Below are 26,521 nucleotides of genomic sequence, written 5' to 3'. Positions count from 1 at the left end.
TGTCGCAGTCGCTGCTTCTGCCGCTTGGCCATTCGAGTACGCGTCGCTTGTCAGAGGAAAAACTCTCCATGCTGTGCGCAATACTGTTTTCCAAACAACATCGTCGTCGTCGGCGTTGTTGTTGTTGTACCTGCGCATGTTTTTCTTTTGCGTGCGTTTTTCGCATGATCAAAATACTGTCGTTCTCGTTGCGCATGATTTTTGATTCCCAACCAACTATCATATCCCATACTCTTCGTCCCCATCCCATTCCATCCCATTCTATCCCATCGCATGCAGCAAACGTTTTGTCTTGTGCTCGTCGCGCATATTTGATGAGTTCCGATAGCGAAGCCAGCAGCAACAACAACATAAACAGCAACAACAACAACTGCTAAGGTAATATTGACTGCGAGTCGGCAGTCGTGTCTTATCAGTGTCAAAGTTTGAATTTGTCTGCAGTTTGAATTGATTCTTATTCCTCTTTTGCCTCGCATTTGTTTTCAAACAACAATGAAATATCGTGAAAACAAAAGGGACTTGATACGTGAAGTATTAAAGGTAGAGTTTTTGTTAAACTTCTGTTTCCAATTTATATTTAGATATAAGATTATAGGTGTTATAATACGACTGTTGTGATTACTATATTATGTTACTTTAAAAAGTATTTATTTATTTATTTATAAAAAAAAAAAAATTATTTAATAAAAAAACTATAAATTTAAAGTTGCAGAAATATTTCTAGTAGTAATAATGGTATACATGCTTTATTGAAAAATATATATTTGTATATAGCAATATCAAAAATAAGTATAAGCTAAATAATCAGTGGTAAACTATATGGAATCTATAAATTATTTTGAAAATATTTTAACCTCCTTCGCATTATGTTTTGTAAATAAAACAATAAAATCAAAAACAATAAAGTAAACAACAAATAAATTGAAGTCATCTTAAATTGAAGAAATATTCTAAGATTGAAGAAATACTCTAAAATATTATTGTAAAATAAGATCAATCGTATCATCCTCTGCAGAGTTTTATAAGAAGTTGGAGATATAATTATTGTTATAGCGAAAGTCAAGGTAAATGTATTTACTTATTTTCATAAAAGTAGAAATTTGAAGATTAGTAAAATAGGATTAATTATCTATGGTTTAAAAAGAAAGACAGCAATACATTCAATGATAAATCAATATGAGCATTTCATTTAGTATTTCAATCTCAGAAAAATACCAAGAAAATAGTTTTTAATTTATATACTGTGATACTATAATAATAATATATATATATAATATATGGTATACTAAGAGAATAGTAGTATTTTTAATAATGCTTTGAATAGGAAATAGTATATAATTTATATAGTATAATACTATAAACATAATATATACATAAATATACTATAATATATGGTATTAAGAGAATAATAGTATTTTCAATAATAATTTGAATAACTATTAACATAATTAAGGTTGTTTTTTTTCTATTACCGCAAAACAAAGAGTTCACTACCCTCATTCAACGTTAAACAAAGAAGAGTCTTAAAATGTGCATTGTTGTTGAAGCATAATATCCTCAACATATATAGCACACCACACATTGTGCTAATAAGATTGGCATGCCAAATGGTCATCAATGCAATGTGCTGGCCAAAATAGACAGGCATTTATGCTCGTAAAAGGCATGAAGAAAAAAAAACGACACCAAAAATGTAGATTGCAAACGTTGCAGGCAGCAAATTCGTATGGTGGAAGACAGAGCAGCAAAACAACCATCAAAGGCCCAAAACACATCTGAGGTATGCACATTAAAAATTGTGTTAGACGGGCGCATTGAGAATGTCCATGAGAGCAGGGCAAAATGTGGAGAATAGTGTACAATAATTAAGGGAAGCGACTCCATGTGGCCGGAGACTGTGGAATTTCTGAAGTGGACTGGGACTGCAAACTGAAGCTGAAGCTGAAACTGAGACTGGGCCAAACTGAGTGAGTGCAACGCAGATGCAACGCACATTGGGACCTATGGAAAACTCGTAAAAAGTCGGTCGCCTTGCCACGGAAATTGCACATTTCGTAGTTCATAAAATGTAGTAGAAGTACTAGTAGAAGAGGTCTTCCTTTCTTTCTCTCTTGAGTGCAGCATCAGCCTCTCCAGGGGCGCAGGCAAATGATCTTGAAATGCCGAGATACTTGTGTACTTATAAAATTGTATTTTGCCTGCACATAAATGTCAAGTTGTTGTCTTCGCCTCCACGCACTTTGACTCTCTCTCAGTCTCTCTCAGTTTGGAGTTTGCTTGTCTTTTGTATTGGGAATTGTGAAGCGAGTTTGCCTCGTGTCTCTAGTCGTAAATCTGTACACGCTCTTTGCTATAGAGACTACCCAAGCTGCAACCCTTTTACTCCTCTGGGCGCCATTTGTTGCACTCGCTGATTGTTCTATGGCGTTGACAGGTTAATCGCTCTCTCTCTATTCGCTTTGTTCAAAACGTTTCTCTAGGGTCAGTTTAGTGCTTTGATGAAGTGATTCACCTTTGCTTCAGCGCAACTCTAGTTCACCAAACTATTGATTTTCAAAGTTGCCAGCAATGACAGTTGAGAATTTCTATAAAAATAAACCTTATCAAGCGTAATTTAAAGCCATGTTAACAAGGCAATAATGACTGCCTTTAATGGCATGTCCAGCAAGCTGCATAAATAAATTATTAGCGAACAAACTTGCAATTTGTAATTTGTACTCCAAGTGCATTTTTCCTATCGATTTCCAACGTTTGCGTGTATTTTCCTATTTGTATTTGCGTTTTGTAATAATTTCCCCCATCAGTTTTTTCGCCCTGAAACAATAACAAAGCTCGTGCTCGCGTATTTACTCAGCTATTTTCTTGGGAATTCCGCATAGTCAGGCAGCGAAAAGAACTGTTCCAGTTGCAGTTGCTCCTTCTGCTGTTGTAATTTTGTATTTTGAATCATTTTATGCGCACTACGCGTTTTCCTTCACGTTCAATTGAACATTTTTGTTTATTATTTTCGACTTTTTATGATTTAACCCCAAGCAGCAGCAGCAGCAAGCGAAAGGCAGATGGGGAAAACCGAAGCACGCCGAACAAAAACAAAAATGAAAATTGAAATATGTCGAAGAAAAACTGACAAAAGGCAACGTAGCGTCCGTCATCCTGCCCGGAAGTTTGGCGACGCACAATTTCAGTTTGGGGGGGCGGGCAACTTATGATTATTATGATTATTATTATGCTGAGTATTTTGAGTTTCCTCAACAGAAAATTTGTGTTGCAGGTGCTGCAACTGCTTCCTTGGAAATCAAAACACCAAAACTGAATGCCATTTGCATTTGTTATGTCTGAGGGCCACACATACTAAAAGAGTAGTATTTCTTTTGGTATTTTTAGTATTTTTCTGGTATTAATAGTGTATTTTCAGTATAATCAACAGAAAATTTGAGTTGCAATTGCTAATAGAGTATTTTTAGTATTTTTAGTATTTTTCTGGTATTAATTGTGTATTGTCAGTTTTCTCAGCAGAAATATTCTCAACAGAAAATTTGTGTTGCAAGTGTTGCAACTGCTTCCTTGAAAATCAAAACACCATACATTTGCATTTGTTATTTGTGAAAGCCACACATACTAAAAGAGTAGTATTTCTTTTGGTATTTTTCTGGTATTAATTGAGTTTCCTCTACAGAAAATTTGTGCTGCAGGTGCTACGACTGCTTCCTTAAAACCAAAACACAAATACTGAATGCCATTTAAATTTGTATTTCAGAGGGCTACACATACCAAAAGAGTAGTATTTCTTTTGGTATTTTTCTGGTATTAATTGTGTATTTTTAACTTCTTCAACAGAAAATGTATGTTGCTGAAACTGCTTCCTTGGAAATCAAAACACCAAAACTGAATGCCATTTGCATTTGTTATTTCTGAGGGCCACACATACTAAAAGAGTATGTTTTTGGTATTTTTCTGGTATTAATTGTGAGTTATTTATACAAAGACTCATAAAACGGACAGCTAGAGCATAATGCTTTAAAAATCATTAAAACTAGCATTCGAAAAGTGTTATTTTAGTTGGCCAGACGCAAACAAAAAGTCATTAAAACTAAATTTTACAGTTCCGCCCACGCATGGCAACAACAACAGCAACAACAACAATAACTTCAGAACGGATGCTCCCGGACAACAACGATTGCTATAAAAACAAATGTGAAAAGAGGGGGCAGGCAAAAAAAATGAAGTGCCTTTGGAAAACTGAGACTGAAACGAAGCCACTCGAAGTTCTGAAAGGATAGCTGGCAATGAAAACAAGTTGCGAAAAGAAGGCGGCATGCTTGAGCCAGGATGTGGCCAAGGATATAAGTATTAAAATACAAGGATCTTTGTTTCTACGTGCTGGACATGCTAATGATGATTACAAACACTTCAAATTCAAAAACGGAAATGCCAAAAAGAAATTACTGAGCAGCAAAGATCTCGCTTCAGATGTGAGCGGGATGTTTAAGCAGGGGAAATTGGAAAATGCGCGAGGGTGACAAGAAAGGTAAGAAGAAGTGAAGTGTGAAAACAATTTTTACTACCTGATCTTGAGATCAGTGTGCGTGGGCGTTGGTGACAAACGTATGTGTGTGTGGGCGTGGACAACAGTTTTGTGGTTGCGATTGCGGCAGCAAAACAGTTGTGTTGTCTCTTGGCAGCTTGTTGGCTGTCAAAAGTCCCAATCAAAAATCAAATAAACACACTTTTATGCGCCGCCTGATAACCCATTGAATATCGCTCTTCTCCAGAATCTCACTCGCTCTCGGTGGCTATTTTTAAGCCGCTGACGAAAAAAAAGGTGTTTGGAAATGCATAAAATGCATTCATAAATCTCCAATTCGGAAAACAGGACTTGGGCAGCAGCCGCAAGACATCTGCTCAACAGATTTCATTCCCAAGTCACTCACTGTTCTCACTGCTGATGCACACACAAATGTTAATTATTTTCTTAATGGAAATGCGCACATGACACACACGAAACACCAACAACAACAACAAAAAATAGACGTTGTTCTCTTCCGTGTAATCCTAAAAAAAGCAAAAAGCCAAAAAACAAAAACCGAAGGTTGAGGCTGCGCAAACTCCACATCTTGATGCTTTGCTTTGCATCCCCTGTGGAGCGCGTGTCTCTCACTTTTATTTTGGGGCATATAGCTTTGGGGCATGCCACAGACTCAGCGCACTTTCTGCGCAGTTGTTCCGTTGCATCGCGCGTCTCGCTGTTTTCGTGGTAAAAATGCAGCAGACACAACCACAGGTTGATGTTAAATGTCAATTGGCATACCCCAGAGGATCAGTGTCGCATTCATTACACAACATTTCGAGCTCCCTCTTCTTCCCTTTGGGCATCGCTCTACTGCGCATGATGATGATGCTTCTAATGATGTTGTTGATCTTGTTTCGCTTTGCACTTAGCGTCGAATTCGGTGTTTTTTTCCATTCATTCATTGCTATTCTTTTTAACAGCACGATCACACTTCAAATTTTGATTTATTTAGCTTTGACTGCACTTGTAATATGAGCTCGGAGATGGAGTGAGACAAACACACTCTCTTTAACACTCACTTGCCTGTGGCATTGATACTCTACTATGTAGAAGATCTACTAAGGTCCGAAGTGTTTAGTTCTAGACTCTAAGGTAAATGTTTAAGAACGGTCTGTCTAAAAAACTACTATTAAATGTCAATTTTCATAAGCATTAAAAGTAAACATATAAATTATTTACTATAATCAAACCATAAACTAAAATTGAATTGTCTAAAAAACTACCATTAATTGTAAATTTTCATAAGTATTGAAAGTAAACATATAAATTATTTACTACAATCAAACGATGAACGAAAATGTTTAATGATCAATAATTCAATGATCATTTAATGAATATTCTTTTAATGAACTTTCAATGTATTATTATTATTAGAAATATATTAAATAAATGCTAAAATAGTTTATTGCTATCAAATGTTGCATTATTATTTTTAATGCTTAATAACTTGACTAGGTATTGTATTAAAATTTGCACGTATCAAAACAGATGTTATATTAAACAAATAAAAAACGTGCTTACTGCAATCGAATTCTGAAAATATAATGTTGAAATAATGTTTTTTATTATAAGAACTTGCTTAAGAAAATAAACAAATAGATAGTTTTCGTTAGCATAAGTTCAAACATTAGCAGAATATAAAATTAAACTTTAAAATGTGATTTTAAGATTATTAAAAGTCCTACTTCAATTAAGTGTTTTAATATTTTTTAATCAAATCTTTTTGGGAATTTGAATTAATTGCTGAATTAAATTACGAACTACAAAAATAGCAATGTTCAAATGCCTTAGATCTCAGAAAATCCAACGAAATGCGTAATTTCTTTATTGATTGTCAAAAATATATTGAGCACACAAATAACACTTAATGACTTTACCGCAAATTGTATAATATATTCCTAAAATGCTGATTAAACTCAACAAGGAAACATTTTATTATTTGTTTATTTATTTACATGTTTATTATTATACCAAATAATATAATAACTAAAAGAAGGGAATGCTAGCTGCTAAGGCCATAGACTCAAACATTTTAAATCACAGACAAAAAGTGTAATAAATAATTAATATAAAAAACTATAGTAGTCTTTATTCCTGCTTATTATGCATATGCTTATGTAAATTACCAAAGACTAAGTTTGGTTCTGTGCAAATATTTACGAAATGTGCAACATTTCCTGATGGCTGTCTAAATAAATATTCGTCTTGCAGCCCCCATGAACTTAGTTCCAGAGGCCAAACAACCCACACACACAGACACACTGGGAAAATAAAGGCATTTCCCCCTTTTTTTGGGGGGAAACTGACAGTCTCGACATGCATCGTTGAATTTCATTCACGAAATTTGATCAAGTTTTATTTTGTTATTTTTTTTTTTTTTTGTTTAATGCTTTGTTAGACTGGAAGGATCCTCTAGTCTCTCTAAATTTCTACTTCCAACTCCATTTCTATATTCTTCAACTCCAACTGCAACTCCTACTCCACTTTAGAATCTCGACTCCTACACGCAGTCTGGCAAATGATTATGAGGTGTGTAATTAAAATTGTTACGCTCTTGTCGCTGGCCATGTAATTCAATTATGAAGAATCATTTGTAGCAGATGAGAGCGTCTTCTAATGTCTCAACGCCCAGATATTTTTAGACTCGTGTGCCTGTGCGCCAAATGGGATTGTCTAGATTTATGCCGGGTCATACTATATACATACATATATTGTGTGTATCTTTAGATCGTTTGTAATTGCAAATTCTTCGGAAAAATAATGAAGACATCAAAACTAAAGGAAAATGTATTAACGATTGTCATTTCATGTTCAATTGATGCACTTTTCGAGCACACATACATATATACACACACTCATTTAATTTCGTCGATAAAAATTAAGCATGTGCCATGAAAATTTGCGTAAGCATTCGAGACAAAATGATCAACGCAAAACTGTTTCGTGACGTCCGAGACATCGTCATTGGCAATGAGTGTGGAACAAATTGAGGACAGTGATCCACATTTGCTCACTGATAGATTTCTTTATCGACAAAACCAGCTGTTTTTTTCTTTATTTGTTTTTTTTTTTGTTTGGCTGTTGCCAATTTGTGAATTCGATTGCCAGGCAATTGGCGGCGGCATTCGAACAAAGGCCAGTTGCCAATTTGCAGTTGCATTGTGCACGAGAATTTTGCGTAAATATTTACACAGAAATGTATTTAATATTTTAGGTGTGACTGCGTTACGCAGAAGCCTCAGAAAACAAGCTGATTCATGCTTATAGATTCTTTAGCTTGGAGCGTGAGAGAAATTTGCGCGTTTATGCGTATGGATTTTTATACCCGCTACCCATAGGGTAGAAGGGTATTATAACTTTGTGCCGGCAGGAAATGTATGTAACAGGTAGAAGGAGGCATCTCCGACCCTATAAAGTATATATATTCTTGATCAGCGTCAACAGCCGAGACGATATAGCCATGTCCGTCTGTCCGTCTGTCCGTCCGTCCGTCCGTCCGTATGAACACCTAGATCTCGGAGACTATAAGAGATAGAGCTATAATTTTTTTTCGACAGCATTTGTTATGTTTGCACGCAGATCAAGTTTGTTTCAAATTTTTGCCACGCCCACTTCCGCCCCCGCAAATCAAAAAAATCGAATAACAAGTGTAACTTTAAAGCTAGAGTTACGAATTTTGGTATATACAATAATTACTATAGTAGTTATGATTTCTGAAAATTTGGTTGCGATCAAATAAAAATTGTCGAAGTTATTTAGGAAATACTTTTGTATGGGAAAAACGCCTACTTACTAGGGGTCTGAGTTGCTTTGGCCGACAATCTGGCACATTGTGCCGTTTATGGTATATTTTGAATGGTGTACTATATCGATATACCAAATATACCATTTGGTATATTTTTAGTATTTTTTTAGTATTTTCGGTATATTTTGAAAATGATACCGCAATATTTTGCCTTTATTAAAAATGGGTAGCGGGTATCTCACAGTCGAGTACACTCGACTGTAACTTTCTTACTTGTTAATTATTTGCGTCACAGTTTATATAATCATAATAAACGAGAAACAAATAACAGAATCTTGCACAAACGATGTCAATGCATTAAACTCTGTCGGCATTATCAATGGAGAGAGACACATAGAACAAGTGCACTCAATGAGTGCAATTAAAGTACAAAAATAACTGCGAATGAATGAAATTCAATGCAGATTTAATGAATGACGACAAACTATTTATAAATATAACACACAAATAAAAAAAAGAAGTGTAAACAAGGAAAGCGAAAAGCAGAGTTCGAGTGACAGTCTGACAACATGGACAACGAATGGACGCGAGCCCATTTTCCATTTCCATTTTCATTTGTATCTGCATCTGCAACTCTATATTTGTATCTCTATCCGAATCTGTTGCGTACGCAGCGCGAGTTTGTATTTTTTTGTGTTTTGTATTTTAATTGCGCCATTTCCCATATCAGCTTGAAGCACTACTGATTATTTGTTCTAGTCAACATAAATAATAACAAAAAGAAATCTTTGACAACTGTGCACACACAATCACAATCTGTTTGGCTGGACACAGAGTGACAGTGATTGAGGAGTGTGCGCGCGGGAGGGGAGGAAGATGCCACAAATCTGACTAATTAGATGCTCGACATTTGATTTGTTATTTATTAACATTTTGCCGCAGTTCTTGCCACGATTATTATTATTATTATTATTATTACGAGTTTGAGTGTGTGTTTCACTAATTGATGAATGACCTCGTCTTCTCTTCGCTCTTTCTCCGTGAGTCACAAATTGATCAGTCTACTAGACTGCGTCTGCGTTGCATAGCATTATGGGTACCACATACTACATATATGATATATCTATTGGATAAGTGCCATAGTTAGTTTTGTTCCCATAGCCAAAACAACTGGCGTCTCAGTTGAATGCGCATCATTTGAGGCGCTGGGAAAAAAAAGATGAACTAAGAAGTAAGTAAACTGTGTGGCACAATTGCAACTTTTTTTCTAGGTGGCGAGGCGACACCGAGGCGTGCCTAGTACACAATCTTAGAGCACGCCTTCATTGTTGTGGAGATTTGTTTGTTTGTTTGTTGCTGCTACTGTTGCTCGCTTCGATTCGATTGGAATTGGAATGTCAGTGGGTTGCACCGCATCTCATGCTCGGACTAATCGTTGGCGTGTCTCTGTGGCAAGCAGAAGGGGTCGCAACTTGCAACTGCAAGATAAATGCGTTGGCGTTCTGGGAAATTGCTAATGTACATGTTGCACTCGACTCCCCTCTCCTCCTCCTCCGATCATTAACGAGCTCGGAGAAATGGTAATGAAAAGGTCTAGTCCGAAGTGCAGAAGAGCACTCAGGCAGCTCGATTTGGTGTCAAATTATGTCGCAGGCGTGAACGACATTGTCATGTTTATGTCTAACAAAACTGGACATGCAACGCTGGAGCGCCAAAGGCCAACTCTATACAATAATCTGTTTTGTGCACTTGAAATATGTTGTATGTATAGCTGCAGGTGCTTTTAATTGAAGTTCTATTAGAGGTGGCAAGACTGCGTGACGTATGATTAATATTAATTAGTTGATCGATTATGCTTCTAAGTATTTATTTTTAAATTGATATAAATATTTAGTAATTGACATATTCATATTGTTAGTTCATTATTATTTAGTTTTTAATAAATTAATATTTGTTTATTACTTTAATTTTAGTATTATTTGATCAATATTTGGTATATTTAAATTTTGGTATATTTTATTAATATTTGTTATACATTTAGTATTTGGTATATTTAATTTGTCGGCATATTTCATTGATATTTGGTATATAGTTAGTTTTGGTATATTTTATTTTTATTTGTCATACATTTAGTATTTGGTATATTTAATTTGTCGGTATATTTAATTGATATTTGGTATATAGTTAGTTTTGGTATATTTAATTATTTGGTATATTTTCATTGTAAGATTTATAATTTTTAACATTAGTTTTATTTATTTATATTTGTTAGTAACTTCAAATTAAATGCTAGTATGCGAAGTCCAAACCCCGAACTACTTCATACTTTAACTGTTTTATATTTTACTAGTAAATAATTAATAAATATGTATTATTTATTTGATTACTTCATTCATTTGTAGACTATGCAAAAATTTTATTATTTTGGTTTTTGCAAATTTATTTGATAGTAGGTAAATTTAGTTACAAATTGATTGCATCGGTAATTCTTTTGAATTGTTCAATAAGTGCATGGATTGTGAGTTCTTATGAATTGTATTATATTATATTTTGTGCATAAAATTTATTATTTATTTATTTAGTATTTCGTACTCATCAATTTTCCTATATTATGTATATTATTTATTTATTAAGTTTTATAAGTTTATTCTTTATAGACATATTAAGTAATTTATCTAACCTTGCTAATAATTTAAAACACTTGCTATAACTATTAATTTAAATAAATAAATATTCATAAATCTTTCAACCAACTTAAATTATTACACATGTAAGATTTTTATGATTTTTTGTATATACTCAATTAATTTTTCTACATATACAATAAAAATATCGTAAATTCGTCTGGCCTCCTTATGGGGGCCTGAAGGGTATTAAAATTGATTGACTAGCACTTACCCAATGACATGTTGATTCGAGTAAATGCCTCCGATGCTTGCCCAATGTTCACTTGTCTGCTCAGTTTGGTGCTGTAGCTGCCATATGGAAGTGTGGGAAGAGTTGTGCTGAAGGGGGAAGAGAAGAGGAAGGAGAGACTGTTGTGTTGAGTTCAGGGGCTTTGCACTTGTTCTGGCCAGTTATGGTGCTTCCGGCGGATATAGGTAGTCAAAGTTTTGGACACACACAAAAACACACACACTCGAACACACTCGAACACAGACGGGCAATTGAAAACCTGCAAAACATAGAAAATAGAAAAGCATTCAGCAATTATTAAAATGTTAATTAATTATGCGCATGGTAAAGCAGCCAACTACCAACTACTATAAATATGTGTGTGCACACAGAAAAAGGGAAGAGAAAAATTAAAACTAAAGTATAGAGTGGATAAAACCGAGTGTATGTGGCAAGTGTGGCAGGTACAACTTATGGCTAACGGTACATGCCTGCATGCTAAATAGGAAAACTCTACAGAAAACACACACATTTCTAACGGAAGCAAAAAAGTTTTCCCAACATTATGTGGACACAAAAAACGAAACACGGATATTGTGGCCGGAAACGTTGCACCTCCCCACCCACAAAAAACCAAAAAAAAAATAGAAAATCAAAATTAGAAAACAACTCGAAATTAAATGTTTAATAATGCAGATGTGTCTAGGCAAAATAGTTGATGAAGTCTTTAGTCTATCGTTTGTTTAGTTGAGTGTCTTTTACAACTTCCTCCTTGCTTTCGCCCCCTTTTTTTTGTGCTCTCAGCCCCACTTTAAAACGCTGACAGCCATTTGCCGACACTTGCCACAGAAACCGCAATTAGTACATTAAATTAATAAGTACAAAGTCATAAAAAGTTTTATAGTCACAAGCATTGTATTTGTCTATAGTTGGCTTCAGTTGTCTGCCTACTTTGGCGCCTGCAAAAATGAAAAAGAAAAATCAGAAAAAAATGTTTCGAATATTTTTTTATTGGCATATTTCAGTGATTTAATATTCGCGGCACATCGCAAAACAGTAAAGTGATTCCGATTCTGATTCTTATTTGGTGCCCCCATCGTGTGGCGTTGATTTTGCAATCGCCTGGCATCCACATACATCAACACCTATCAATTCCATCAAATTCTATATACATATAACATATACGAATATTTTTGGGGAATCTTTGACGGATTGATTCTATGTATATTTGATTTTGAATTTGTGTCGAAACCTTGATGAAATAGGTTTGATTTTATCGACGCATATCAAAAGAGTTCTTCAACTTTATAAATTCCAAAGTAACATCGATTGATTTATTTGCGTATGGTAAATAAAATTCTTCTCTGTATTCTTTATATTAAAACATAACCAACAAAAAAATTGTATCATTGTTTCTTTTATAGAATTTATGCTGAGCAGATATTATTGTTTACAACATTGTAACCCAAATTTTGTATACGAACTGTTTATACTTGGAATTACAGAAAGTTTTTCCAACTATGTAGTTGCGGCTTTTGTTTGGATTTCGATATCTAAATTTAGTGTGGAATTTACGTATTTCATTTGATTTCTTCTCAGAACACTCACAAAACGAATGACATTGAAAGTGTTCGGCGAGGCTTTCTGTAGTAATATGCAATAAAAACAAAAATTATTAAGTAAATAAGTCATTAAAGGCGCTCATAAAAACAAGCCTTTTAATTTCTTTGCTATCCCCCTTCTCCATATTGATCTCTCTTTCTCACTATTTCTTCTGCATGTGTCTATCTCTTTCTCGAGAACTCTGAGAACTGGGAAAAGCAATTAAGTCGAACGATTTAGCGAGAGCAGCAGCGCAGCATTCGTTTAAGACGATTATTTCATTTAAGATGGTGACATTCATTTGCATATCAATGTGACTGGGCTAAAGTAAGGGTATTCAAGTGTATGAGCGGGCTTAAGACGCTTGTCGAGCATACTCAACTGCAGAAATACCTGTACCTCAAAGGTGATCAACTTTTCGAAGAATTTGCAAGCTCATTAAAGCTCTAATTCAGCCATAGAACTTTAAAATTAGACTATAAATTATAAATTTGTATAAAAGCAGATTAAAGCTTCATTCAAAAAGAGCAAAGCTTTGCATAAAGTTCACCATTTGTTCTACATAAGGCTTTTCGAAGAATTTGCAAGCTCATGAAACTTTAAAATTTTACTATAAATTATAAATTTGTATAAAAGCAGATTAAAGCTTCATTAAAAAAAGCTTTGCATAAAGCTCACAATTTGTTCTACTTAAGACTTTTCGAAGAATTTGCAAGCTCATTAAAGCTCTAATTCAGCCATTAAACTTTAAAAATTTACTATAAATTATAAATTTGTATAAAAGCAGATTAAAGCTTCATTCAAAAAGAGCAAAGCTGTGCATAAAGCTCATCATTTGTAGTACATACGAATTTTCTAAGAATTTGCAAGTTAATTAAAGCTCTAATTCAGCCATAACACTTTAAAATTTTACTATAAATTATAAATTTGTATAAAAGCAGATTAAAGCTTCATTCAAAAAGAGCAAAGCTTTGCATAAAGCTCACCATTTGATCTACATAAGACTGCTGTTAACTTTGAAACCTTATTTGCTTTGGAAGTTCTTACTTTTTAATCAACTTTTGCATGAATTTCGTTACTTTGATCTCTGCTAAGTTTATAGCACGCTTATTTCGTCGCTATTCTTTGGTTCCTGCTTATTTGCATATGAATTTTGTTTTATACATTTTGCTCAGTGTATTTTTTTTCGGTTTGATTGCTACGATTTTCATTACGGTTTACCGGAAATTCCAATTTAGGTAAATGCGCCGTTGACTGCAACAACAACCGCTACAGCAACAGCTACAACTACAGTCACAGCAGCAACAGCAGCCGGCACGAAACGGGATTAATGTTGTATGCCCCTGGCGACAAGAACGGCGACAGCGACAAGATCAAGTGGAGCATGATGCAGGCAAGGCAACCCTGCAGACAATTGACATGCGGCATGGCGGGGCAACAGAATGAAGTGGCATGGAGGCTTGTCCGAAAAAAAAAACAGACAAATGAAAACAAAAGCAGAGCAAGTTTAGCGCCAAAACATTCGACCGATTAGCCGATATATACTATATATATACTCTATATACACACAACTGTCGGCAGCACCTGACTTGGCAGTGAATCACTTGGGAACTATATAAAAGGCGATCTTCGCAGACGTCTGGTTAAGCATATCTAGTTGGCAATAAATTTCATTCAAAGTAATCAATGTAAACAAAATGGCTAAAAATATGCTGGAAAATCGTATTAAATGGAATTTTTTGCTATTAATAGTCAGCTTAAATCGCACATCCAAATTGCTGAGATTTCGCAGTGAAATTTCGTCGAGCAGTGTGAACAATTTAATGCTAATTACTGAGTAAATAGATTGGTGTAAGCATTGAGATTTATTACATTCTCAAGCATATTTATTTTTCTCAGCATTCTAACAAGATTTATTATCAGAAAATGATACAGATAGACGAACTACGAATTCATACAAGTAAAATTTACGAGATCAATCAAAAAGTTTCATTATTATTATTAATATTATTATATCCTGCTCATATAAAGACAAGCAAACTATTGTTTATTGTTATATATTCATAACATTATTATAATTGCATTATGAAAATTGCAATTATCGTGCAAAAGGCACGTAAAAAACGCATTGAACCAAAATGCCACATAAATGTTTATGATATTGATGTGATTACAAGATCGATTTGTTGCACGTTTGCCACACATAAAGCCACACAAACATAGGCACAACGATCACAGCACAACAACAATGTTTTGCAATCGAGACGGAGAATTAAATCAAATAAATCAATTGAGGCGTTTTCGAATTTGTCAAACGGCCAATAAAGATTATTGAAGAAACTGAAATCGCGCACACGTTTCATTCGGTCGTTGTGTCCGATGCCAATAAAATTTGTAATAAATATATTATATACATACTCAATAAAAACTTAAAAACAATACACGAAATTATCGAGAGAAGACCGAATCGGAGTCCGAGTCCGAGACCGTGTCCGAGTAACAAACGATTCGTTTGTAAACAATTAAAATAATTTGCTGGTAGCCAAAAAGCTAAAGCACAATTTCAATTGATTGCCAAAGAGAACGCTGAAAGAGCAACAAATAGCGATAGAGTGAGAGAGAGACGGCGAAAGAGAGGTAGCTAATTTATTTATAAAATAGAACACAAAAAAATAGCACAAATTGTTTTAAATGAATTCGTATGAGCACGCGAATATTTTTGTTTAGGAAAATTGGGAGCAACAACTAAAGAGACAGCACAAAGTGCGAGAGAGAGAGGGAGAGCGAGAGAATAGAGTGCGGCTAGTCAAAAATATAGCACATCAAACAGCTGATGATGATCTGTGGCGAACGTGCGAGAGAGAGCAAGATGGCAAGACATGGTGGAACAGCTGCCAAGTAAACATCGCTCATACGCAATGTTGTACAGCGCAAAATTTCACCCACTCGCCTTTGGCATTTTTCATTTCATTTAAAATGTAATTAATCATGCCACTGTTCCTATGAAATTTTACTTTTTTCCCCCCTTTTGTTTTTGGTTTTTGCTGATGGACTCGGGAATGACATTTATTTGGTACATTATTTTTGCATTTCAATTTTGACTTTCACATGTTTTTCCGTTTATCGCAGTGATCGCTGCGCGACCGAATTTCTGTTGTACGTTTGCAGTATTGGTGCCAATAACAAAAACGAATATGTTCGACAAAAAAAAAAAAAAATATGTTAATGTTTTATGTGGGTGCAACACAAAGTGACTCGAGACTCGAGGTGGCAGCCACGCACGTTTCACGTTCACATAAATACATAAATAATGCTTGACAAGCGCATAAAAACATCAATGAGATCGTCAAGTTGCACAACAATAATAATAGCAACAACGTTGTCTATGCAAATGGCCAACAATTAAAATTTAGTTCAATTTGTTGTCATTGTCACAATTCTGTCGACGTCTCGTCTCATCGCACTGGCCACATGCAGAACTTGGCATTCGTCTCTAAGTGGGTTTCAGCTCTGCTATCTAGAAATTTGATAGACTTATTTCAACAATTTCGAAACGAAATTCTCAGAAACTGCTGTTTGGTTTAGTTTTGTTTGAACACCTGTACAAAGTTTGCTCCCCTCAAATAATAAAATATTAAATAACAAGAAATACAAATCTGTTTCTTTCTAATAAACTTTGCTTCATATAAAACCCACAACTATAGTTATCTAGCAACAGTCGTTAAAAGTTCAACATCAAAATGAGAGCTGTTAAATTTCTCGTTTTCGCCGCCATTTTGTTTTGCTTCCTTCCTGCTGACGTCACAGCCGTTACCTGCGATGTCGCACCTCTGGATCCCAACTGTATCAATTGCCTGCTGACTCCGCAGAATGCCGAGTGCCTTGTAGGAGCAACTTCATCCACTTCGACTACGACAACTGCGGCGCCTCTGACAACTTCGACCACAAAGAGTTCGCGTCGTCGTCGGGCAAGGAAGTATTTCTCGAAGTTGTTTAAGCGCATACGTTCACGATTCCAAACACTTAAAAAGCAATTGAATCCTTTTTAAATCATAAACATTTATGATTAAACTGCTTTGAAATAATAAATTGTTTTGTGTTTAATCCTAAGTTGTAAAGTCTATTTATAGCTCAGCTCGTAAATTCCAGTAGATGGCGCACTTTTACCTTGCCAAGAAGAAGCGTGTGCCGCAATTGTTCAGCATAAAGTGTGTTGAGCATGCGCAAATTCCAATCAATTCCAAATTCCAGCAGCCACAACAACAACAAATAACGTCCATATCGAACAACAATAACAACATTGTTCCCTCATTTCATGCACACACACATGCACAAATAGTTAAGTACGTGTGTCAGGGAGGGAACGAGCGTGCTTCTGTGAGTGTGTGTGTGTGTGTGTGTGTGGGAGTGCGTGGAATATTAATTAAAGTTTGCGCTTAGTTTGATTTCTTCCCTTTAGACAATATACACAGCACTCAACAAGTGTTTTTGCGTTGTAAAAACAAGCGAGCGTGGCCAAAAACAAAATACACAGAATCAAAGCGATGAAATTCAAATACGAATTAAATGCATTCCAGAGAAGGGCAAAAATCGCGCGACCAAACCACCAGCGAACGAGCGACAGAGATGGCGATTGGGTAGGCATGCAAAACGCGTATCCGAAAGCGAGATCAGTGCTGAGATTAAAGAAGAAGCGAAGAAAGGAGAGGATAGTCCAGAAATGTGGCTACATACATACATACATATGGATGTATATGTGTGTGTATATGGATGGGGCAACATCATTACATAAATGGCTGCCTTGCAAATATGGACATACAAACACACATACTTATGTACGTGTGTATGTATTTGAATTTGCAAGAGTATTCTGCCCCCTCTTTGCATTTAAGACACGCATCTTGCATATTTCGCCTTGATGTTGATCGACAGTTTGACATTTTATGTCGTCGCCGCCTGTCAAAGGATGGCGGTTATTTTTGTTGTTATCGCTTCAGTTGTTGTTGTCCATGCTGCTGTTTTCGATTTGCTTTATATTTAGCTTAAAACGTAATACTTACTAGAACAACAAAACAAACGCAACAAGTTGGCACGGATTTTTGTTTTAGCTTCAATTTCCACCGCTAGATGACGCTGCTGTATAACGGTATTCGATATTTGTTGTGGTTATCAATGCGAGCACAGAACGACGAGAATCAAAATTGAATCACGAACCGCTTTTACTCGACATTTTCCAAATTGTTCAGAACAACGCGCACGTCGCTTGCGCCAAACGGTTCCACGGCAAAACGAAAATTAAATGGTCGCTTGGCTGACGCTGCCCCAAAACCCCCAACACAAAACACAACACACAACACAACGCAACACAGCTGCAATAAAAATAAAAGCAGAGCAAAGGCAAAGCGAAAGCCAAAACGTTTTTGCGCGCGTTGGGCGAAGCGCGTTGCTCTCTCTTTCTCCCTCTCTCGCTCTCGTTTAAAGAGCAAAGCTCTAGGTTCAAAGAGAATCATGCGCAATGCGCATGTGTTTGTAATGTGCATTCAATGATCGTCGGTATTCGTATTTGGGTCTGGAAAGCATTCCAAACACACATGCTAATGAGATGAGCCAAAATGTTTGCCTTATATGCAGTTATAGGGCTTCAATTAGCCGGAGAAAATATAAAATAATAAATATCCTAAATTATATTCCCATATATTCAATCTATCCACCAAATTTGTTAAGAAATAGCCATGTTTAAACGCCGTATTTATTACGGGTAAATTAAGGATTTTCAAATTTAACGTACAAATCAACAGTTTATAGTAAATTGCGTTCACCAACACTAAAAAAGTGTTTTTAAAGCTCTGGCCTTCATTGACTTGCTTTATTAACTTTCTACTATTAAAGCAAAGAAATAAAACATTTTACAAAGACATTAGAAATATTTTTTTATTTAATTTGAATTTTATATAAATATAACATAAAGTAACTAAGTATTTTAAAATACTTATGCTCACTTGGCAATGTAAACAGTCGCCGGCATTTTAGCTTGGCATTCAGTTAACAGCTGTTGAATTTGAATTATTTTTAATTTCAACAAGCTCGAGCAATTTCTGATGAATTGAATTGAAACTTAAAAGCTACGCTCAACATTAATTATTTACTTAAATGCAATTTTAATTTCTTCTGTAGTATTCCGTTAACATTCTTTCACATATGCGCCAGGCACACATACATATCCAACATGCATAGCGCAACAGCTGTGAGTTGGAGAGAAGCAAACTATGTACATATGTGATTGCGCTACGAAAATTCTTTCACTTCGAACGTATTTTCAGTTTAAGTTTGCATTTACTAGAACTCAATAAAAAACTGCCGGTCAACAATTAAAATAATGAGAACAGTGTAAAGTTCAATATTGCAGGTAAAACAAACAAGTGTGAAGTGCAAAAGTGTTGGTTCAAATTGGACTATCAAAAAGACAAAGTGTGTGAATTGAAATTAAATGAGAATTTTTGGGCGTGATGTAATCGCGGCAGTGTGAGTGCCACGACTGCGCCATCTATTGTCTTATCTAGTGAATTATATATAATTCTGTTATGCACTTTTATGTGCAGAAATTGGAGCTCGGGTTACCGGTGTGTTTGTTTATTATTATTGTTTTGTGAACTTGAGGTTATGTGCATCGCTCTGGAATATAAATAAAACACAGACTTATTAGTTGGGAAAAAATCTTATGGCCATTTAAACAGTAAAGAAATACTTGACGTTGTGCACGACACGTGCGTGTGAGCGGGACGACTAGTGCATACCTTTGCTGGAAGTGCGCAAGCAATAAAGGTTGCCAGCACAATCAAAATCAGAGAAATTAACGTAACTAAATACTATAATTTACTGCATTTAGTATTTAATAAAATTACAATGTTCCGTTGACATGAATTAGCCAAATCGTACTGAAATAATCTACGCATATTCGGTTGTTTTAAAACGTAAACAGTTTGTTGTGTACGCTTACAGCTATCCGGCAACGCTAAAACGCTCTCTCACTCTCCCGCGTACTTTTTTTTCCCCACAGAGCACATGTTACCAATTGTTGCTCATAGTGATTTTTGTAAATTTACTGTAAACTGTTTTGTGCAACAACAATAATAATTTGCATTTGCAGCGCAGCATTGAGTTATGAACAGTCAGGATTATGGCGGCATCCAATGGATACAACAGCACTCCGAATCATCGGATCTGCTGGAAAACGGCGCCAACGAAAATGAGGTGACTGCAGCCGCCGCCTATTTGGTCAATGGTAATGCCACCGACGAGGATCTCGATCATATGGCGGCTGAGAATCTCATCTTTATGGCACGCGACGGCCAGTTAAGCGAGATCATTGCCGCCAATGAAGCTGGCGGTGGAACAGTTTTGATCACAGACAGTGGCGTCGCCTATGCAGAATCCTTTGATGATGATGCTCAAGTGGTCACCGAGGAGATCATCACTGATGATTGGGTGCAACACCAAGGCGCCGAGCGGTAAGTGAATAATTTTATACATATAAGAACTATTTTAATTAAATCTCTGTTCCAGCGTGGAAATTGCTGCCGAGCAAATTGCGGGCAATGCCAATGCGTTGGAGCTGCTGGATATGGAGCAGGACGAGTATACGGCGTTGCGCCCATATCCCTGTGATTTCTGCAGTCGGCGTTTTCGCAAAAAGGCCAGTCTTAATAATCACATGCTTGCCCATCAAACGGATCGCCCGCATCTCTGTAAATTGTGTGGAGCACGCTTCTCGCGCCGTGCCGAGCTAATCAACCACTTTAAAGCACACGCCGAGGCCCAGGATGCAGCTGATGCGGAGGCTGCGTCGGCGGCAGCGGCAGCGATTAAATTTGAACCACAGCAACAGCAGCGGCAAATTGTTGATCATTTCTATGAGCAAGAGTGGCCCATGTATCCCGAGCAGGAACAGGAGCAAGAGCAACAACAGCAGCAGCAGCAACACATTCAGGACACCGAGCAACTAACGGTGGTGCAGCAGGCCAGTTATGCGGAGCCAGTGGCGGCGCCAACAGCGGTACGAGGACGCATCAGCCGTCTCAAGCCCAAGGAGGAGAGCACACAGTATATTGTACTTGCAGAAAAGCAGGCGGCAGCTGATGAACTGCAGCAGTTTATGGAACAGTTGCCCGCGGATCTGGACAATGCCACAACAACAACAGCAGCAGCAGCCGCCATAGAATCCCCAGCCACAACAGATAATCAACAGGCGTCTGAAGCTTCGCGTTTCCCAGTGCTGGACGAGAGCAAACCATTTGTTTGCCAGCAATGTGGCTTGGCGTTTGCGCGCGAAAAGGCGCTTGTGTCACACATTAAGGTGAGCGACTAGCGATTTGCTTGAAAATATAAACTAAACTATTTGCTTAATTGCCAGAATCATCGCGTGGATTCGCCATTCGAGTGTAATCAGTGCCAGGAAATGTTCTGGGACACGCACAGTTTGCAGGAGCATCAGAAGACGCATCAGTTCGAGGAGAGCAACTCGGAATATGATCCCGCCTCGGCAGGCGAAGATAGTGCCAGCGAATCGGAAGCCGAACAGCTTTATGGTGATTTCTATTGCACAGAATGCGGGATTTCGTTTCATCGCCAGGATCTGTTGCGACGTCATGCCAAGCAGCAGCATGCCACAGACGGCAGTGCAGATGCTGAGGGCGAGGGCGACGTCGGGGATGGCGATGCCGAGAATACCAAAGATGCGACGCATTGTTGTGACACATGCGGCAAATCATTTGCTCGTGCCTTGGAGCTGCGTGCTCACGCCGAGATTCATGCACGTTTTCCGCCTTTCAAGTGAGTAGTTGACTACCTAGGTTATGTGATTTGTTGTCTAATTCGTACTCCTTGCAGATGCGTCTTGTGTGGCATCAGTTTCTATGAGGAACAGGCCATCAAACGTCACTTGCACACGCGTCATCCACACGAACTGAAGCCCAACTCGTGTGTGCTGTGTGGCAAAGAGTGTCGCGATCGCAAAGCGTTGATCAAACATGCCTGGGATCATTCGCGTGAAAAATGCCACTCGTGCTCCAAGTGCGGCAAGAACTTTCACAACAAGGCTCGCCTGAAGCGACACATGGCCTCGCATCGTGATAAATCCGTCATTTGCGAGGTGTGTCACGAGGAATTCCCCGACGGACGCACGCTTTCCAATCACCGACATTCGCATAGCACAACGTCGCCGGGCAAACTCTTTCCCTGCCACGAGTGCGGCAAAACTTTCGGTTCGCGCAGCTCCCAGCAGATTCATGTGCGCATTCACACGGGCGAACGTCCGTATGGTTGTCGCTACTGCTGGAAGGCCTTCGCCGATGGCGGCACCTTGCGCAAACACGAACGCATTCATACCGGTGAAAAGCCTTACGCCTGCTCCGTGTGTCCACGGGCCTTCAATCAGCGTGTCGTTCTGCGCGAGCACATACGCTCGCATCATTCGGGACTCGATGCAGTGCGGGGCACATATTATTGCACCGTCTGCACTGCGGATCTGTCCTCTTCCAATGAGCTTATCCATCATCTCATTCAGCACAGCGACACAAACACCGCCAAGCAACGACAGCCAATTGTGAGTACTACTTTATTGAACTCTTATAAAAATTATTAAGTTACACATTAGCTGAAATCTGTGAAGTACATTTTGTGTTCATGAAAGAAAAGTGTAATCAGAGACAACCAGTTCCTATAGAGGCGTTAAACCGATATTGCAATTTTATGAAAGAAATTGTTTTAGCCAGAAGTATTAGTAAATTATAGATGTAAATTTATGCATTATTTCTGCATAAAGGCAAATTATATTTCGATTTTTATATTCTGTATTTCTTTGCTAAAACTACGCTTATAATAAGTTTGAAACATATTAATAATAAATGAACAATGTTTCGCTTTTAGACTGGTCCCCGCAAATACAAGCGACGAAGGAAACTGCAACCGCATGAAATTGCGCACATGCGGGCAGAGAACAAGGATGGCGATGAGTATGCCAGCGACATGGATCTCGGTGAACTGGACGTGGAAAACGTGGACGATTTCTTCGATGGCGGCCATGCAGCGCCCAACAAAAAGGAGAAACGCAAACGCAATGCTGCTGGCCAAACAAAGCCAGCGGCCAATGGAGTTAATAACAATGCAACGACACCAGCTAAATCCGGTAATCAAGAGCGTGGCTGGGACGATAAATTCTTACAGGCCAATAGCAATGGCAATGCCGGAGGCAGCAACGCTGCAAACGATGACGCTTTTAAGAGCATCTTTCAAATCGATTCGATGGTTATGGTCAATGACACCACACTGCAGCCGATCAGCACATCCAGCAGTGGTGCTGCAGTTGCGTCAAAGACGCGTCGCAGTGCCAAGCAAACGCCACAAACACAGCAGCAGACACCGAACAACAAGTCGGGAGCAACAGCGACCAACGAGTCAAGTACGACGGTATCTTCGAGCACTCGCAGCAGCCGCAAAAAAACTGCCAAATCCAGCAAAGCGACAAGCGCAGCGACGGCAGCAGCTGCTGCAAGCAGTTCCCGTCCACGCATGATCCATACGGAAAAGACCCGAGTGCCGCAAGAGAATGCGACAAAGAAGTCGACGCGAGGTCGTTCGTATGTGACGCGGACAAATGCCAGCGAAACCAGCAGCAGCCAGCAGCTGGGTGGACTGGTCAAGTCGAGTGGCGTCGCCAGTTCGTGCATTGTGGATGACTATGAGATTATATCGCCCGCCACCCAGCCACCGAATCAGATCAGCTCGAGTCCGCTGCACATTAAGCAGGAACAGGAGCAGCATCAGCACCAACAGCAGCGCGGGTCGCTCATGTACGATGACACACATCTGCTGATCGATACGGCGCTGTTGCGCGAGAAGACCTACGAGAAGTTCAATCCCAGCATTGTTAATGATCTCGAGGAGATATTGCGCAGTCCGCTGAAGCATGATCGCAATGCGCGGCTTCGTTTCACCAGCGAATCGTCGACAACGCCACAGTTTCTGCCCGAAGAGGAGCAGAATCTGATTAAAATCGAACCAACGTCGCCGGATCTGCGTGAAATGGTCGAAAGCCAGCAGCGCGTTAGCTCCGCTGGACATGGCGGCACACCCACATCGTCATCATCGGCGGCGCGTACTTCACGCCATCTGCGACAATTAACTGCCAACTCGAGTTCCCGAACTGCCGCAAAACGTGGCAGCAGCAGTAAAGCTGGATCCACGTCGAGTGCCAAGAAATCCGCATCATCCTCATCGTCGTCGTCTGTGGCCGTCAGCAAAGCCAACAACTCGTACCTCAGCTATGGCGTTGATTCCTACCATGTGAGTGTGGCTGGCAATGCCAGCTCTTCGGATGTCAGTTCCGGTTTCTTTTCCATCTCCGAAGTGGTCTCCGCTGCCGATGCCGCCGATGCAGCTGCCAAGGCAGCAGCCGCCAATAAACCGGAACGTCGCGCCCGTTGCTATGAGTGCGAGATGTGTTCAGCCAACTTTCCGGATCGAGCTCAGTTGCTGGAGCATGTGCATATACACATCTGATCAATCAATATACATATGTGTGTTGATACGGAGAGGGAATTGTTATTGGAACTGTTTTGTAGCGCTTGTTAGTAACACAACTGTTAAGTTACTAAAACTAAATGAAGGAAAAAAAACAACATGTAATGAAAAGAAAACTAATAACACAATTAATGTAATCATTAAGTTTTTGCTTAAGTTTCTCGCAGGATCAAACGTATTTTTTGAAATATTTACGTACATTTCAATTACAAATTGGAAACACTGTTAGGCGAGACGAATAATCTATATATAAACCTATAAAAATGATATATATATATATATACATATGTATAATACAAACATATACTGTAATATAGGAGCATCGAGAGATCGTTGATTAATGCGTTATTTAAATTGCGTAAAGAGCGTAGCTATAAGGCTTTTTAAATTTGTACCTCAATTTTGTTTCTAAAGAATTGGTATGCTGAAGTAAATAAATCCATAATGGTTTTTCATTTAAAAACATGCTGTAATTACTTTCGACATTTCAATACCGAGAATATTTATGACGGAAGTCTATCATCATTGTATCATTGCTATTACAACGATCTTGAACTTCGACTACATATAACAAGCAATTTCTCTATTTTACACAATCGATTCTATGTTATCGGTGTTTGTATACAGATAATTACAATCGTTATCGTTGAACAAAAAGTTCCGTTGATAAATTCCCTTATTTACCAGATGTTCTCAGTTTTGTACTCATTTAATCACTTGTTATGACTAAGCTCTGGAAATGAGTAAAGTAAATACATAAGTATTTGTAAGTATGAAAGTGCGTGTGTATATCCATATGTTTGTATATTTATCGCTCTTTGTCCGCTGTTTTAGCCTCTCCGAGAGTACAACGCTCTCTCAATCATACAAAGAAATCCCGCAAACTCAAACGTATGACTTGTTGCAGTGTTAAGTTTGCGGTGTGTTCAGTCATCGCCGAGTTTCCAAACAAAGCGACTTTTTTTTGTATTATTTATCAGTCTATTTGTTTTTGTTCGTAACTTGTTCCTACCGCTCCCATCGGCAGTCGATTCAGGTATTTAATAGAGTGTGGTTCGATGAAACAACAACATTGTATGTTAATTTCTTTCGTCTTATCACTTGTTTGCAGTCATGGCAGACCACGGCGATAATTTATGTGGCGGTATTAGGCAAATCGATGATGAAAACCGGGAGGAAGCATTGGATCTACTAAAGAAAACACTGGAGACTTTGGCCACTGGCGATGGACCCAGTTTAAAGTGAGTTATAATAATAACAAATGATGTAAGTTGACTGATATCATTCTTCTATTTTCGTTAGGGTTGTAAATGTAACATCGGTGTCGTCACAAGTGGTTGCTGGCACATTATATCGCTATAAGGTCCAACTTTCCCAGGATGATGATGTTAAGGAGTCATATGTGGAGATCTGGTCGCAACCGTGGCTGAAAGAAAATGGCACCAATATAAAAATCAAATTTGATGGCGAGGAAAATAATTCAGTTGATAAAACATTTTAAGATTAATTTGCAAATGGCATGAACACATCACATTAAAGCGTATTATTAAAATTATTTGATTATCGTTTTAATATGCGAAGGCTCGTCTATAAAAACTGGAAATACCCGTTGCCAGGATTAGTATAATTCAACAATGAACGGGATGAGATTCGTATTTATTCTAACCTTTTTCGTTGGATACGGTATTATTTTCTTGACTGATCAGGCAGTGGCTCTAAAGAGATTCAATGATGTTTCATATTCGAAGCATCGCAGCGGCAACTATAAGTAAATTAAATCAACAATATTTATTCGATTTACTTATTTAAATGACTTTAATAATCTTGTTTAGTGTGTCAAGCGGTGAAATGAAAACATATGTTGTCGCGAGGCCTATTTCTTTTTCAAATACAAGCAGCACTACAACTTGGCCCACTACTGAAACCGTTTAATTCTTGTTCACTGATCTGATGAGAACTCTTCTATTTTGATAGCAAGGATGATATTTTTATTGCACTTTTTATGATCAATTCTATATTACTCCAAATATACACCTAACATATAAAAACATACAACATTATTAGCGAAATTAGTTTCATTATAAAGAGTGCGGTATGAATTTCTTTGATCTTATTGTTATCCTCTTTAATAT

At 37.7% G+C, this 26,521-nt stretch overlaps 4 protein-coding genes across 6 annotated transcripts in view; 3 read left to right on the top strand and 1 right to left on the bottom strand.

The window, feature by feature from the left end:
- Positions 1-18,155, bottom strand: part of LOC117574744 (phosphoinositide 3-kinase adapter protein 1) — a 37,687-nt gene extending 19,532 nt beyond the window's left edge. Inside the window, exons 1-2 of the mRNA XM_052006695.1 lie at positions 17,873-18,155; positions 11,214-11,490 (exon numbers count right to left, since the gene is read on the bottom strand). Coding sequence (XP_051862655.1) covers positions 11,214-11,223 — 10 coding nt within the window. The 5' untranslated portion in view covers positions 11,224-11,490; positions 17,873-18,155. The remainder of the gene's footprint in view (positions 1-11,213; positions 11,491-17,872) is intronic.
- LOC117574420 (uncharacterized) lies at positions 16,479-16,916 on the top strand. The gene has a single exon (XM_034258257.2). It carries the CDS (start codon positions 16,553-16,555, stop codon positions 16,859-16,861), a length of 309 nt encoding a protein of 102 aa, XP_034114148.1. The 5' UTR covers positions 16,479-16,552; the 3' UTR covers positions 16,862-16,916.
- A 914-nt stretch (positions 18,156-19,069) lies between the features above and the next one.
- LOC117574548 (uncharacterized) lies at positions 19,070-24,835 on the top strand. Of its 2 annotated transcripts, none has more exons than XM_034258419.2 (6): positions 19,070-19,218; positions 19,960-20,320; positions 20,376-21,165; positions 21,223-21,641; positions 21,699-22,413; positions 22,737-24,835. In XM_034258419.2, exons 2-6 carry the CDS (start codon positions 19,974-19,976, stop codon positions 24,366-24,368), a joined length of 3,903 nt encoding a protein of 1,300 aa, XP_034114310.1. In that variant the 5' UTR covers positions 19,070-19,218; positions 19,960-19,973; the 3' UTR covers positions 24,369-24,835. The 2 variants fall into 2 exon arrangements, with proteins under 2 accessions (XP_034114310.1, XP_051863855.1); XM_052007895.1 differs by lacking the exon at positions 19,070-19,218 and adding an exon at positions 19,890-19,905.
- Positions 24,836-25,246: 411 nt separating this feature from the next.
- LOC117576173 (cystatin-like protein) lies at positions 25,247-25,944 on the top strand. Of its 2 annotated transcripts, XM_034260758.2 has the most exons (3): positions 25,247-25,425; positions 25,501-25,630; positions 25,692-25,944. In XM_034260758.2, exons 2-3 carry the CDS (start codon positions 25,503-25,505, stop codon positions 25,888-25,890), a joined length of 327 nt encoding a protein of 108 aa, XP_034116649.1. In that variant the 5' UTR covers positions 25,247-25,425; positions 25,501-25,502; the 3' UTR covers positions 25,891-25,944. The 2 variants fall into 2 exon arrangements, with proteins under 2 accessions (XP_034116649.1, XP_034116650.1); XM_034260759.2 differs by lacking the exon at positions 25,247-25,425 and having other exon boundaries at positions 25,451-25,630.
- The last annotated feature ends 577 nt before the right edge of the window (positions 25,945-26,521 follow it).

Source organism: Drosophila albomicans, chromosome 2R (genome assembly GCF_009650485.2).
Source record: "Drosophila albomicans strain 15112-1751.03 chromosome 2R, ASM965048v2, whole genome shotgun sequence".
NCBI lineage: Eukaryota > Metazoa > Arthropoda > Insecta > Diptera > Drosophilidae > Drosophila > Drosophila albomicans.
The sequence above is the reverse complement of the archived record's forward strand: the minus strand, read 5'-3'. Positions and strand labels throughout refer to the sequence as shown.

What these genes read in the sequence shown, in the direction of transcription:
- LOC117574420 (XM_034258257.2), top strand. Translation starts at nt 16,553, where the DNA reads ATGAGAGCTGTTAAATTTCTCGTTTTCGCCGCCATTTTGTTTTGCTTC.
- LOC117574548 (XM_034258419.2), top strand. Translation starts at nt 19,974, where the DNA reads ATGAACAGTCAGGATTATGGCGGCATCCAATGGATACAACAGCACTCC. An exon ending in CGCTTGTGTCACACATTAAG is followed by an intron (nt 21,166 to 21,222) that starts GTGAGCGACTAG and finishes CTTAATTGCCAG; the next exon opens with AATCATCGCGTGGATTCGCC. An exon ending in CCAAGCAACGACAGCCAATT is followed by an intron (nt 22,414 to 22,736) that starts GTGAGTACTACT and finishes TTTCGCTTTTAG; the next exon opens with ACTGGTCCCCGCAAATACAA.
- LOC117576173 (XM_034260758.2), top strand. Translation starts at nt 25,503, where the DNA reads ATGGCAGACCACGGCGATAATTTATGTGGCGGTATTAGGCAAATCGAT. An exon ending in GGCGATGGACCCAGTTTAAA is followed by an intron (nt 25,631 to 25,691) that starts GTGAGTTATAAT and finishes TATTTTCGTTAG; the next exon opens with GGTTGTAAATGTAACATCGG.